At 38.9% G+C, this 16850-nt stretch overlaps 1 protein-coding gene across 1 annotated transcript in view; it reads left to right on the forward strand.

Moving 5' to 3' along the window:
* edar (ectodysplasin A receptor) overlaps window positions 1–16850 on the forward strand; it is a 51662-nt gene that overhangs the window by 9718 nt on the left and 25094 nt on the right. Inside the window, exons 2-4 of the mRNA XM_034693282.1 lie at window positions 7377–7436; window positions 12291–12410; window positions 16454–16635. Coding sequence (XP_034549173.1) covers window positions 7392–7436; window positions 12291–12410; window positions 16454–16635 — 347 coding nt within the window. The 5' untranslated portion in view covers window positions 7377–7391. The remainder of the gene's footprint in view (window positions 1–7376; window positions 7437–12290; window positions 12411–16453; window positions 16636–16850) is intronic.

The raw sequence follows: 16850 nt of genomic DNA on the forward strand, positions 1-16850 counted from the left end.
CATGGCTCACATTAATCGAGCAGCAGTCTGAAGCCTTTGTTGTAGACTCCCCTGTTGGTGCACAAACATAGCATTATGAGCTTGTTGATAAGTTGGGGGGGATTTTTGTTGTTGAAAGGGGAAAGTTGAAAGCTTCATTCTGTATTTGTTGGGATGGCCCACACTAGCCATGTGTGGCAGGCCAACCTGCTATGGCTAGCGGCTAATTGGAATAGTGTATTGTCATGTGGGTTGGTCAGTTGCTTTCTATTCTTTCATATTTGTTGGCGGTGGGTGTGCTACTCATTTATTTTGATATGAGACATATGTTGTATCACGTAGTTTGGCTCCTACTGCCACCTACTGCCTTTATTTTGCTCTGAACCATAGGCAATGTGTCTTTGAAACTACCATTGCGGCATTTGCTGCCATATTGATTCTGTAACAAGAGCACCAATGTAACTATTGGCAAGGAGTACATTAAAGTATATTGCTGTAATGTTTTTGGAGCACAGCCTTGCTCTCCGCACTAACTGTTTTTCAGCTTATTACAGACAGAGCCTATGGAAACATTGCTGGGCCATACTACAGGGACTTAACATGGAGACCAGTGGCCTATGCTTCTGACAAAAGTCTTGGAAGTACACAGTCTTCGAGGTTCAGTAATATGTAATAACATTCTGTGTGGTGTGGGGCTTGTCTCCCAGAAGCTATCTCTTTGGCTTGGACATGCAGCTTTATTAGAAGCTGTTACTTGTTGGCTAGGGGCTCCACATAGAGCTGTACTGGGTCCCTTGCAGATATGAAGAATCTTCTACAAGTATCACTGAGGCCAACAGAAGAATGAAAAGTGGCAAAGACTTGAACTCTGGTAGAATCAGGGATTCCACTTCGTAGAAAACAGAAAAAAACTGACCCGGTATAAACATATCATCTAGTAAAACTGTACCGCTTGAACCGGAGTATATTTGTCATTATAAGTAGGGTGCCAGAAAAGTGACTGTTATTTTTAAATGAAGACCAATGATGAATAGCCCATTTCCCATAAAAACAAGGGTCTTAGTCATAAAAGACTGCACGGCCTGATTAGTTGACTTTGGGCTGTCTTGGTTTTAACAGTGTTAATGCTCTGTTTATAGAAAGTGTGCTTACACAGTGAAGTCTAAAGCATTAGCACAGTGAATACAAACACCAGGATGATAAAAAGAGACTGTCTGGTAGAAACAGGAGGATGCCTGCTCAGACTGCCAAAAAATGAGGAAGAGTGTCCCTGTCTACTTAATGTGTTTGTGTGTGTGTGTGTTGGTGTGGGTGTGTGTGTATTTGAGCTGATGTATGGGAATTTCCATATTGTAACCCCTCCTTTCAGCTACAGGGTCTAATGGCTTTTAGGTAAGTCTATCACATTTGGCTGTCATATTTTGAACAGAAATCCACAACAGACTCAACTCTTCTTTGAAGTTCTTGCTGGATTTTTGAGGATATTATGGTATTACGCTTGTCACCGAAAGCCAGGGAGCTACATTAAGAAAAAGTTTAATTTGAAAGATTTTTTTTTTTTAGGTCTATGGATTGTTTATGTGCATTGTTTTAATGAAGCAGCCTTGAGGGTTCCCACATTGTTGTGCTGGAATTTGGTATTAGATTTCCTTTGCTCACAATGAGAGCAATCAAATGCAAGCAAATAAGAAACAGGGATGAAAAAGGAGCTAATGAGAGGAGTGCTGGGAAGATGGTGGAGGGGGAATTTATGTTTATTTTTGCAGAAAAATAAGCCAACTGAATTTTGCCCTCTTAGCTTCAAGTTCACTCATTCATCCAGGGAGATGCCCTGTACAATCCTTGCATTCTGCTTGGAGTGCACAACTGTACCTGCTAATGACACAGCTAAAGACAGAAAGGTTATTTATCAGAGATTATGTGCTTGTTAGAAGATTAATACCCTCAGGGGGGCAAAAAACTTAGGCTGGCTTTCATCTCAGACTTGCCCCGACAGAGAGAGCGAGGGTGAGAGAGGGTAGAAAGAGGTAGAACAGGGTGTCAGAAGACACACAGTCTTCAAACAGTCTACTGTGTGTGTGTGTGTGTGTGTGTTTGTGTATATGTACATGCGTGTGTCTGTATGCATCACTTTAACCCCATAATGAGTAGCCTTGAGGGGGTCCAAAGCCATTTGGCAGTCCTTCATTTCCTGATTGCAAAAAATGTGCTATCTACCCTTTTATCTTTAAAGCAGCAAAACACAAACGCGTTCACACACGTTCACGCACACACACAAACACATGTGCACACAGACACACACACACCGGTTGTGGTCATACCACAAGGACTTGTGCAATTAACATTATTTAGCCCTCAGAAGCCAACTCTGCTATATATCTAAGTGTTAATGTGTGTTAGCAGTATGTGTGTGTGTCTGTGTGCGTGTGTGTGTTTAAACTGTAATTAAGCAAGATCAAGCCCCTGAGGTTGAGGGATTAGCTGTCATTGAAGATCAGAAAGTTTTTCACTCAAGTCTGCGACATGGAAGAGTGGAATCAGAGGTTTGGAGCCAGACAGACAGATTCTGACCCCAGATAGCAGATAATGGCTGCGTCTTCATCTTTTTCTCTCCAAAATGCTTTCTCACACACACACACGCACACGCACACACACACACACACACACACACACACACACACACACACACACACACACACACACACACGAAACAGACTCGCTTCCTACAGCTTGAGGTGGGTTTAGCTCTTAATGTGCAGAATTGAACAGATCTGACCTCAGGACACATCAATCCAAACACTTACATTCCTTTATGCCAAAGTTAAGGTGTGAATGCATCTGTTGTCTGGTCTGTGGCCCCTACGGTTAAGGTGTGGTAGGGTTCAGCTGGTAAAGGATAGGGAGTGATGTCTGCACTGTTGGTGAAAACAAGGGCTCTCTGTTGTCACAAAATCTTTTAATATTTTAGCCCTCATCTGCCCTTTAGAACACTGCAGCTCAGTGTTTTACTGTTAGATCACCACCTTTTTGCACTGTATTTAACAGATAGACAGATTTACTTATACTGTTATTTGTCATCAATGGACCAGAGTGGATTCAACGACACTATAATGGCTGAGACTGCTTGAGCAAACAGTTCAACAATTTCAGAGTGATGTTCCTGAGCATAGAATCGCAAGGAATTTGGGAATTTCATAATCAACAATAAATAACATAATTAAGCAATTCAAATAATCTGGAGAAATGTCTGCACAAAAGGGACAAGGCCCAACACAAATAGTGGATGGCCATGATCTTCAGCCCCTCAGGCAGCACTACATTACAAACAGACATGACTCTGTAGTGGACATCACTGCATGGGCTCAAAATCCTGTCCAAATACTGTTGTCTGTGAGCACAGTTTGTTGCTGCATCCACAAATGCAGGTTAACACTGTAACTTGCAAAGAAGAATCTATGTATAAACATGATCCAGAAACGCTGGCAACTTCCCTGCGCCTGAGCCTGTTAAAGATGGACCAAGTGAAGTGAAAACTGTTCAGTGGTCTAATGAATAAAAATTGGACATTCTTAACAGATATCATGGAAACCACATCCTTCTATCTAAATAGGAGAGGTACCTACTGGCTTGTTGTCAGCAGACAGTTCAAAAACCAGCATCTTTGATGGTAAGGGCTAGCTCACAGGGAAGGCACCATTGATGCAGGTCAGGTTTTTGAGGTTTGAGGCATGCTGTCATCCATTCCAGACAATGCCTTTTTAAATTGATTTTCTGTGCTGCATTGACATCTGCAACATGAATGCTGTCTTTTGATGGTGCCTATACATCCTCCCTGAATAGCACGTCTTCATCTGTTCAAAGAACCAGTAGATCTTAGTTCAACAGTAGAAACACTTTACTCTTGGTCTCAGGGGATGTACCCCTTAAAAGAAACCTATCTTGCGATTTAATTATAATTTATGAGTCTTAAGTTTGTCAAAGTAACAACATTGTGGTGAGGATTTTTAAAATGAAAGATGCTAATTCTGTCATGTCTGACCCCAAGAAAAGGAGAAAACAACCTGTAAAATGCTAATGCTTGAACAGAGTTTGATCTGAGCATTTCGGATGCATTCTAGGACTTGGGAAATCCAACCATATATATATGTATATATGTATATATGTATATATGTATATATATATATATATATATATATATATATATATACGTATACACGTATATGATGACAGATTACTGTGGATATAGGAGCCGGGAGGTTCCTCCTTCTTTTGCTCACCACACAGACTTTTTTTCTGCATACACCAAAGCCTGCTGATACACTATGGGTCAATCCTACTCAGACTACAAACATACCACAAACATAAACAGAACACTTATCATGCTGAAAATGCAGGCGTGTATAGACTCTACATTTGTATATAGAATCTGTAAATAGTTATGAGCTGGGTTAAGATTTCACAGGGTCCTCTGTGAAAGAGCAAAATCCGACACCCATCTTTACAAAGTATTAATATAGACCTGTAATCAAAGATGAGTATCTATATAAACTTTTAGCTGCGTCTGTCTTTCTTTCCTTTCTTTCTTTTATATCCAGTTATTAAAACTCAAAGAGGCTCCATGAGAACTGCACTGAATAACAGTAATTAAAGGTGTGTTTGTGTACGTCTACTGTGTGTGTCTGTGTGTGGGTGCAAGCAGAACTCCACCAGTAATAATGTTTGGACTTGTCATTTTTCTCATTCACTGTAGATACATAAATATACCCTGAAACCAGTTGGAGCTGTGGAAATAAATTCTAACTCGTCGACAGGAAAAGTGGATTTAAAATGTTTTATTGTTAAAAATACTTTCCAATAAATCAGATCTCTTTCCAGGTTTGATATGGCTGGTAGTGTCTAATTCTTGCACACTTGCCTCATAATTACCATAAAACGTTGGAACAATGGCTTATAGTGACTTATAAATAGAAGACATAAGTATAGTGCAGGTTTGAGTTGATTGGGATGGCCATAAAAAAACCTTTATACATTCACTAAATTATGTTTAAGGGTCATGCTACTGATTCCTATTGGCCATATTGTCACTGACAATAATGGAGGTTGTTCTGAATACTAATCGTAACCACTTAGGTATTTGTACCTTAGACGCAACAAATGATTAGAGGTAGCTACTTAATGCACATCAGTTCCCACAGTGTTTGTGGAGGCTTCTGTGCTTCAGCAGGCAAACAGAAGCAACTTCCATTTAGTCTGTTCTTATCTGAACCACTATCCTGTCAGAGACCACACACACACACATACAGAGAGAGAGAGAGAATGAGAGGGAGAGAGAGATTGTCCTCCTCCAAGATAGGGCTCAGAGAAAAAGACAATACAAACGCATATTGGCGTGCTTTATGTAGTAAAAATGACATGATTTATCTTGTTCCATGTGTTGTGTTAGTTAAGACATTAAAAATGGAGCAGAATGTTTGTTTTATTTCCCAAGTTGTTCCTAGACCCTAGCCAACACATATCCTTTTAATTACAACAATGATCTTGCACATGTACTACGAACTAAACAAGCAATAACACTTTACAACACAGACTCCCACTAACACATAAATGTGTTAATTTTTGCCTGACAGAGAGAATTACACACAGATTTCATGAAGTGTTACTTTCAACAGCATTAAAAGCACACACAAACAACAGCAAGCGTTTTGCAAGTCTTATGTGCTTTCTCAGATTTAAGACGTTTTCGGATTTTCTACTGCCTGGTTTCCAAACATCCATTTTGGCATTAAGGTCATTATAAGCATCTCTACAATTTATTAAATGTTTTTCACTTTCAACATATTTCCATGTAGCCATAACTTAAGTGAGGGATTATGTTAATTGGAAACCCAGAAGGGTGAGCAGGTCCCTGATGTGAAGGTAGCTGTGAAAACTCACACTGAACTGAACATTATCACTGATGTAAAACAAGGTGATCAGGATTTCATGAATAAGCCATAGGCTGTATAAATAATGCACGTAGTCGCAGTGATGTCACCCATTGATTTCTGAAGCAGTGTTAGAAACGCTAAAATGCTAATTGCCATATGGGAAATGCTGACTTAACTAATCCCAGGCAAAGAGATGGAGCTGAGGTCAACTTTCAGCCTCCTGGCAAACAGCCACAAAGCCTGTTCATCAACATGCCATTCCCCATATTGTGTGAATGTATGCATAACTCTACCCTTAATGTTTTTTTAAAAAAAAAGGGAGGCATTGTAAAAAAAACAAAAAAAACCCACCCATGGTTCAGTGTGTGCAAATAAAGAATGAAGTTATACAGACCAAAACTGCATTTTGCACCAGGCCGTTAACCTGCTTATTACTGCTGTGGGCATTTTCAAACAGGTGTTAATGGGGTCTCCTTTGGTCATTGCAGCCAGCCTCCAGTGGACACTTGAGGAAGTACAATTTTTTGCACATGCACATTGGCGCTATTTTTCAACAAATGTGGTTTCCATTTTGAATCAGGGCTGCAACTGATTGAGTTTTTGTTCTTCCTCACAGTCAGAGTTGGACATTTATCAGTCCTTTAACACTGTTCTTTCCCAAACTGTGTCCGGTAAAATGTTTGCCTCATGTACCATCTTCTGTTTTGTAAATTTCTCTGACATAGCCCCCAGTGTTCAAGACTTTCGCCTCTCTGCTGTTTTCTTTCGGTAGATGATTAAGATTACTGTTAGTTCGACAGAATCTATAATGAGATCCTAATCTATAGGAACAATGCACCGTTGAAAGATAACAGGCGACTGCTACAGTGTTTTGACCAATCAGAAACAAGTATCTCCCATAGCTGTGCATTATTGAGAATGCAGAATATTATGGATACTACTCAGAAATGGCAATTTAGGCCTTATTTTATTAATACTACACTAATACAGTACTTATCCTCAAATCAAAAATGTTCCTAGAGTTTTGGGTTTTGACAGAAACGTATGTTTTTTTAAGAAGTGCGGAATGAATAAATTGTCGTATAATTAAATGTTATTAAGTGATCCCACTATTCTTTATTGGATCAGAGGTGAGCCAACTGTGATGTGTTCTTACAGTTATGAGCCAGAGGAACGCCATGGGCTGTTCTGCTGCTATTACATGTTTATGGGCGATGACGTGATGGCAAAGGGACAATGAACTCATCTAGGCCACACACACACATACACACACACACACACACACACACACACACACACACACACACACACACACACACACACACACGCACACACGCACACACACACACACACACACACACACAATGACAGAACTACTGTTGGCAAGTGTACTGTTGTAAGTTGATTACTGTAACAAGAAACATTTGCATTATAAAGAGACAATTTTTCTTTGTCATCCCTTCTCTCCAGGAAGAAGACGCAAACATGTCAGAGAGGAGAAGTCAGAGATCCATCTTTCTCTCATTATTGGTAAATTCTTATTTTCCCCTTTGTTTTTCTTCTCTACAACAGGTGCTGGCTGCTTGTGCAACTTTGCAGCACTTATACCAATTAGTCAACCTTAAAGCTTTCCAGAGAGAAGATAGCTTTATAATCTGATCGGTGTTGCTCATCATTGTTATGTTACCCTCTGGCAGTGTTCCCAACAGCTTCTACCTCAGCCTCTCTGCCTCCTCTGTGATCAGCCACTGTGTGCTCATGCAGTCTGACACGGGAGCACTTAGTCAAGATAGGTGAAGGATTAAGTCAGAGGTGTCAGTTTACTACATATGCAGGTGGTGGCCTTACAAAAGTATCATTGTTAGTTAAAACCACTTCAACAGATCTGGGTAGAGTTTAGACAATAGCTGTCGGGGTAGTATTCTGCTAGCCCTAAGTGACAAATATGGTAACGCTGAAACAGAATATCAAAGTGTATAATCACTCACAGCCGCTTGTGAAGTGGTCATATCTGTGAAACACTGTACAGGATGTTATACTTCTTGTGCGTCCTCAGTGAATTCATAAATAAAATTTAAAGAAACAAAAGGCCTTACTTGTTGGTTTGAAACCAAGCGCCTGGAGGTGTTAAAAGGGATCTCTGCCAAGATTCACGTGAAGTTGACTTCATTTGTCACAAGAGGTCCTCTTTAGATTAGAAAAAGCTTTTGTACTGCAAAGTAGTCAGCCTGACTTGAGCTCCTTTTACAACTGCACTGCACTCCTGAAGATTTCCCGACAAAGTCCATTTTAGTTCAAAATGGTCGGCAAACACCCCGACTTAATGCAGACTTTTCCTGTCAGCCCCCTAGTAAGAAGTCTACATGAAGTCAAGGTGAGTAGATGTGAATGCAGTAGGTAATACTGACACATCTAAAGCAAACAAGTATGCAGGATAATAAAAAAATCAGCAGAGTTTAAATTTTTTCTGGAATGGACCCACAAAAGTAAACTGACATGGTTGAAAATTCATCCCCATACAATATGAATTGTAAGCTGCTCAAATAATGCAGGGTCACCTTATGAACTAGGCTGGTTGCTCTATGTTTTATAGGGATTTATTTATTTAGATTTTAGGGTTTTATTAGTTACTTGTCAATACTAACTATATTATAAGATAAGATAAGATAAGATATTACTTTATTGATCCCTGGCGGGGAAATTCAGTTGTTGCAGCAACTCAGACATAAATACAATCAAGAAAAAGTTCCAATTAGTCAAATAAAATAAGTAAAAATTTAAATAGATAAATAAAGATAGAATACAGTTTAGATATATACAATGTTACTAATGGAATTTAGATAAATACAAATGTTACAAATGGATTAAATGGAAGTAATTACAGACAGTATTAAAAAATGTTTCAGCAGTGACAGGTTGACATGGTGTGATTATGGTTGGTAATGACAGATTAAGCACTATAATAAATAAATATGGGTATATAATATGACCATAAGTTGTAGTAAACAATAATAATGTAATATAACATAATATAATTTAGCAAGATAATTATATAATATAATGTAATATGCTTTATAATGTCATCAGCAGTCAGATAGTAAGAACGGGATGAGATGATGGAGTGTGACAGACAATGCAGGGATGGTTTTGATCTGCTCATGGGGGGGGGGGGGGGGGGCAGTGGTCAGCGTGGTGCAGTCTGTGGCTGTTTACTTCCTTATATATGAGGAAATTGTATTTACTATTAGGAAAACACACTTTTGCCAGGCTGATTGGATTAAAAATACTACCTGGTTCACGCTTAGTGTCCAGCAAGGCTGGGTGGACAGGTATAGTGTTCATACACAGTGTGTCCACACCATTACACTCTTCAGTGCTCGTACTTTGTTTGTGTTGTGCAAACGTTCCTATTGTGTCTTGTAATGATGTTAACCCAGAAACAGTCAGCATTAAGAAATGATCCTCTTCCTGCAGCCTATACCCAACTGCCCCCTCTCAACTTAATCAAACCAAGTGCTTCAAGTTGTGGAACTGTGTCCGACACACACATGCTTCTGCTCTGCAGGACATGTGTGGGAGGCAACTCCAGAAAAGATCAGGGCCTGAATGGACTGTAACTGACTAGACAATGTTAGTTCACAAAGGTTCAAGATGGCACCAACTGTGTGTTTCTCCTTCTAATTGATCTAAGACAAAACTGATGAAGGTCCAGAATGCCCTGTTGTCTTTTTTTAATGTCCTAATCACAGAGTTTGTGAATTGCTCTTCCTTTAAGAAATGAAAGCTACAAGTTCAGATGAGGACTCACAATATTGAGTGTGTTAATCATCCTTCAATAATCTGCATTCACACTGACTGTACATAAGTTGTTTGAGGTAAACTCAGTTCATTTGAGGCTGGTGTAAATTACAAACACATTACTTGTACCAAAATGAATAAGCTCCATATAAACATGCTCATACACACAGGAAGTATACATTAGTATATGTAGTGTGTCCTGTGTCTGCTGTCATGAGACGGTTCTGATGGAGAGGAGACGAAGAGGGAGATGTTATTAAAACAATAGAGAGAAGATGGAGAGAATTAGTCATGCACTTATTTTATTTTTTTTGCCTCCATTAGTTTCTGGACTGCACATGATTTTTTAAAAGTCAGTTAGTTTGTTTGGAAAAGAACAAAGTGTGCTGGTTAAGCTATAAATACCAGCTGCTACTTATTACAGTGAGCCACAATGACACAATGCCACACGCACACATACACACATACACACAGATACCCACACAATGCAGACACACAAGCAAATACTGGTATGGTGCCATCTCTCCCTTACACACACAAACACGTCTGGCAAAAGAATGATCTCAACTTTTGAAGAATCGCAGAAGAAGTCATTACGGAGGGATGTTTGTTTTCTTTGCTGTTTGTTTTTTACAATTTAAATTATGATGTGTTTTTACTCCATGAATCAGTCATTGTCCAGAGCACTCATTTATCTCTGCTGCTGGTGTAGATGTTGAGTGAGAATCAAAATTGACTTCAAATGTTGAAACAGAGACAAGCAAATATAAGAGACGGTGTGTGTTTCCCCAGTTTCCCTCGAGGAAAAATAATAATAAAAACACCACTGGCAAATCTGCAGTCAACAGTAAACCTGTTAAATGTTGCATGTGATGCACTCAGTGACATACAGAATTGACCAGTGGACACTGCTCTTTAATATCAACTGAATATCTGGTAACATTTAGATCTAACTTCTGTACATGCACAGATAAAGTGTTCGGAACAAGTGTCCCTGTCGGTGTATTTTAATCACTTTGCCAATTTATGCTTTAATACAACAACTAATGTTGGTAAAGGTATTTTCTTTTAACATATTTTCCCATCACATAAAAGTTTGAATTAAAGAAAATGATGAAAAATCTTCAGGTTATGATGCCCTTGATCTTTAGGGTCAGACCAAAATGGTAAAACATTGCTGACACTCAGTGGGTGTTTGTCTTTTAATGACACACTAAGGAAATATGTTTTGGCTTATATAAAGTAAACAGAACATTCAACAACTGCAGCTTCAGATTGGTTTATTCTGCTTCCAGTCATTAAAAACTACTTCGTTTTAATATATAATAAGCAATGGCATTTGATTTGATGCCTGTATTTTGATCATGTAAAAGTAAAATAGAAAAAAAAACATAAAAGTAGAAAAGAAGAAATAGTTATCCAAACATACAAGAAAAAAAAAGAAATAGTTGTACAAAAGAAACAAAATCAATCAGTTCCATTGGGAAGCAGTGAAACAATTTACTTTACATGTGCGAAAAGGAGTAGGAAGAAGTTAAAACTTATCTAATCCTACCCCTTTATTCACTATTATCTGGCATTATACTAGTGCACTCCTACAAAAAAATCTTCATAACTTTCTTCATACTTAGACCTACAATCAAAAGTAAACCCCTCGTGATTAACACTTGTCTTCCTCCTTGTACCCCCATGAAAATCATTTCTTTATACCTCTTATTGAACTGGATTATGTTCTGACATTGCTGTAGCTCCATGTTGAGACTGTTCCACAGTTTCACACCACAGATTGAAATACAAAAACTTTTCCTTGTAGTCTGAACACTCACCATCTTTAATCTTAACTTCCCTGTTAAGTTATAACCCCCTCTCTCTTTCAAGAACAATCTTTGAATATTTCCTGGAAGGTGATTTTTCCTTGCCTTATACACAATTTGTGCAGTTTTAAAATCTACAAGGTCAAATAAATTCAATATTTTGGATTTGAGGAAAAATGAATTTGTGTGATCACGGAAATCAACATTGTGAACTTTTCTGATGGCTCTTTTCTGTAGTACTGACAGTGGCTGCAGTGAGCTTTTATAAGTGTTTCCCCAAACCTCATACAGTAAATGAAGTATGGTGAAATAAGTAAACAGTAGAGAATGTGCAGTGATTAAGTGTAAAAATCTAAGAAAGGAACAGAACCAGATCTGCCAAAATTATAAGGGTAAAAAAAATAAAGTGAGATTCAATTTAGAATGCTGTATTTCTAATTCAATACATTATTTTAAATTTGTATTTAAGCTTTGTACCCAAAAGACAACATAAATATATTTTGAAATAAATATAAAAATAAAGTGAATGCTACATTTGCAAATGGATAAAGAAACCAACACAAATGTCAGACTCAAATATATCCTGGTGTGGGGTAGGGAAATTGTAAAAAGCCCACACATGGTTGAAGTGCCCATGATTAGTACTTTGAAGCTTTGAATGACATGCATGTTTGTTTTCACAGATGAAAGTTGTTGAAATGTAATGAGTATAGGTCACTCCGAAGTCACCCTTCATGTGTCCTTCTTCTCCTCTCCTTGTGTGTCCCAACAGGTGTGCTGCATGTTTGCTAGTGCTGAGTATTCCAGCTGTGGAGAGTACGAGTTTTTCAACCAGACCAGTAACAGCTGTAAGGCCTGCCCTCAGTGCCAGCCGGGACAAGAGCCGTATATGGTGAGGCGTTCACGAAACCATTTATTTAGAGCATAATCTTGTTTATTGCCAAAGTAAAATAGTTCCTTTATGCATTTAACATTTCTGAGTTTATTTTAAATTCATCTCTGCAATGGATTGGGGTCAGGAACCTCCCGGGTGTCATTTTTGTTCAGACCACCCACAAAACACTCACACAGAACAGCACACATAGCTGCACAGTGAAGTGTGTCTAAATTCAAATGAACAATGTTTTCTGGTTTATCACTCTCATTGACATCAATGTGAAGGCATGCATTACAGTGATTGACTTTCAGTAGTCACACAGTGATTTAGCCTCTGTCAGACTGCAACAGCCAAAAACAACAGAGCCCAGGGAAACGCATGAGTGGGCACTTGCTGTTGCCCCACCCTATTCAGTGAGACAGCAGCCCTTAAGGGTGAACAGAAAGAATGATAGTCACTATCATGTATTCGGGAGCTACAAATGTTTTCACAAGTCAAGTTTTATTTTTAAATTCGAGTCACTTCACTTTTGAATTAATCCTGTTGATTTTCTGCAGATTTTTTTCCCTCTATAAATACATTTTGCATTTGCAATCATACAGAAATACTAAATTCACTGAAATATATCCATTTAGTTTTCCAGAGAATGGAACATTTTGAAAATTTGAGATATCTAGCTTTATTGTGTTAGTACTATTACCTTAACCTTATTGCACACCCAAACCAAATTGAAGTATCAGATTTTAAAGAACAAAATGAATCAAACAAGACTCATTAACAATATAACAGTCATGCTAGCTGTTCATTAGAGAGATACTCATGCACAGTCTTGTGCTTTGTAAGAAGCATGAAAACAGTCGCGGAAAACATCACTAAGACACTGAAGTTAGGCAACTTGATACAATACCATACAATACAATGTGATATGATAGGATGTGCTTGATACGATATGGTACAGTATGGTATTATACGATTCAGTGATCCAATACAATATGAAATTGTTTGATATGATATGATACAACTAGTGGCGTGTCCCCCTTGAAATCCAATTGGCCATCCCAGGGGCCACCCCAAAATCCTAAACTATGATTGGCTGTTTGCCTTGTCAGAGGTGGGGTTTCTGTTAAAATCTATAACTTGGGATGAGTTGAAAGGCTGGCTGTAGATTTCTTTATTAGTGCCCTCAAATGTGACTTTAAAAAAACATCTTGTCCTTAAAGAATTAAGCTTAGAAGATTTATGCCACTTTGTCATGTTTTTTTTTTTAAGTCAAAAGCAATATAACAACTGTTTAATACTTTAATGGAAGTAGGTTGTGAAGACAGAAAGGGTAAATGTTATTTATTTGTAAATGTACTGGCCACCTCTGCCTATGTGAGAGCCTCAGTTGGGCCACTGGTCAAAAAGTTCTGGACACACCCCTGGACACAACATGATGCTATATTATACAACAGGGCTCTATATGATATGATACAATAAGATAGGATATAATAAGATGTGACACAACACGATACGAACCGATAAAATGTGATTGGATAGGATACGATACGATACTATATGATGTGATAGGATAAAATGGAATATGATAGATTTGATATGATACAATATGATACTATATATTATGGTATGATATGGGACAGAAGGGTGTGATACAATTCAATACTTTACAATCCTAAATGATACAATAGCATACGATACAATATTACACAATGCTAAATGATACGACATGACACAACATGACACAACACTACAATATTATACAGGGGCAGCTGTGGCTCAGTGGTCGTCTTACAATTGGAAGGTTGGCGGTTTGATCCCAGCTCCGGCAGTCACATGTCGAAGTGTCCTTGAGCAAGACACTGAACCCCAAATTGCTCCTGCTGTTGTTCAGCGGTGTGTGAATGTGTACAAATGAGACCAGCTTATACTGATGGTTCCTAACATTAGCAGCCTCCACCATCAGTGGGTGAATGGGTATGAATGGGTGAATGCAACGAGTAGTGTGTAAAAGTGCTTTGAGTGGTCAGACAGACTAGAAGAGCGCTATATAAGTACAAGTCCATTTATACAAGATACTATATGTCTTGGATTGAAACATTTCACACACAGAATATTTACTTTGGTCAGCATTTTGTTCCAGCCTTATAGCGTACGGATCTTTTTGTATTTCACAAACACAAAAAAAGACTGTGATATTATCTGATCACAGTCATTAAGTTTTTTTTAAATTCATGTACATGTTCAACTTATGAGAGTTCATTCAAAGCTTTAAGCTCAAAACCAAAACTACCAACTACATCTGTAAAGTCTGATTGAACACAGCACTCCTTCTTTTGGTCTATTTGAATGCATACAGATATAACCATCGATTGCAAAGCAGTTTTGTTCCTTCCATACTTGCTCATCTCCTTCCTGCCTTATTATTAAGTTAACATCCCCAAAAAATGCATCCTGTTTGAACCTGTAATATAAAGCCTTTCACTGCCCAACACAGAGACAGCATAAGAAGCCCAGTGTGATCAGTGCAGAGCTCTGTCATAAAGAGTAATTTGTCCCATGTCAGAAGTACAGAGACATGATAGAAAGAGATGTTTAATCAGTGAGATGAGAGCCCCCTTTGCACTTTCTCCTTGGGGTGCCACAGTCTCTAATTCACATGTTACTTTGTTCCCCTGTTCTTTTGCTGCATGTGTGCAATTCCTGACAATCTTTTAATCATGCGATAACCATAGGGTTTGTCCTCACAACAGACACTTCGGATAGAAAACATGTTCAAGCACACACACACACACACACACACAGAAACTTTAACAGATCACACAATTAATGAAGACATCTGAGGATCCCTTTAAAGTGCGTCTTGTGTCCAGATTGCGTCTGATGTAGTTGGATTACATTTGATGCTGGTTTACATGAACATAAAAACCAAAGCATGGACTTTTATTTCCGATCACTGCCTTATTTTGAGTGATGAAAGGGATTGAGAGGTGAGGACGTATTATAAAATTGGTTCTTGAACTTTCAAGTCAGCTTGCGTGATGTGTGAAAGCCGCCCTGTATTGAGAGTGTTCTCCCGCGGGACTTTGTGGCTTATTGGTTTAAGATGCGTAACATGTTCTGTAAATTCTCGTTGGATTCTCCTTGAGATCTTTTCGCGGCGTCGTCATCCCCTCTTTTTTCTCCGGCTTTTCCATTCCTTCCCTTTATTATAAACTTTCAAAATAAAGGAAAAATATTTGCCCTTAATTGTAGATTCTCTCCTCTTTACCTCCTTGATATTTGAAACATACATTTCAAAGAAGTGACAGATTTGCTTTGAAAAGAAAGAAGCTTTCAATCAGTCTGGAACCGCTTTGAATGCAGAAGCAGAACCATGTTGTACAAAAGATCCAAGGAGAGCTTTAACCCAAAGCGACAAGATCCCGCTGATAGCTCAGCGCAGTTTTATATCAAACAATCGAATGGAGGCTTAAGGACGTCAAACAGAAGGGGAGAAATATTAGACGTCTCAGGGAGTTGGGCTGCCGTAGCCCAAAGCAATGAGGCAGAGGCTTGTTTTAATAGACAGATGAAAGTAGGAGAGAAATACGAGATGAAAGAAAGTGAGCAAAGGAGAAAGGAAGAGTATGTTTTAGTGAATGTGTGTGTGGCCTGTTGTTTGGCCACCCTGCTGTGAGAACTTCACATGGGGAGAAGGGAGGAGAGCGATAGCATCAGGAGAGAATGATGAGTTGGTCATCTTAAACACTACCAGGCGTGGAAGGCTGCACAAACTTACAAAAACACACACAGGGACCTCTGTGGCCAATCACAAATTTTCTTTTGTCATCTCCAAACCACGATGCTGCATTAGCTAAGGACGGGGATTAAACCAGATGTGTGTTTGAGAGTGTGTGGGGTGTTCTTTTTTTGAATGTGTTTGTCCACAGCACAGTTGTAGATCATCATGTTGATCTAAGGATGAGTTCATTTGAAATTGAATTATAACAAATGCACTGCAGGAGAGAAATACTAACCAAGCGTGTGTTTGTATGTGTGTCTGTTTGTGTGTTCTGCAGACCTGTGGATACGGTGTGAAGGATGAGGATTTCGCCTGTGTGCCGTGCCAGCAGGGGAAATATTCCAAAGGGAAGTATGAGATCTGCAGACGGCATAAAGACTGTGACGCCCTCTACAAAGCCACCGTACGCCTAGCGGGAACTCCGGAGAGCGACGCCGAATGTGGGCCTTGTCTACCAGGGTACACAAAACGCACACACACACAAGATTCAATCACAAAGACAAATAAGCAGCCACTGAAATATGCCACTGATGCAACTTGCTTGTCTGACATCTTTTTTTAAAGTGATCTGATTAAAGTGTGCTTACACTCAGGACTATATATACTCAGGAGATTATCAGGCATTGCACAGATGTGTGTCACTAAGCAGCCACAATCTGTGTGTATTCAGCAAA

This window comes from Notolabrus celidotus, chromosome 10, assembly GCF_009762535.1.
Source record: "Notolabrus celidotus isolate fNotCel1 chromosome 10, fNotCel1.pri, whole genome shotgun sequence".
NCBI classification, from domain to species: Eukaryota; Metazoa; Chordata; class Actinopteri; order Labriformes; family Labridae; genus Notolabrus; species Notolabrus celidotus.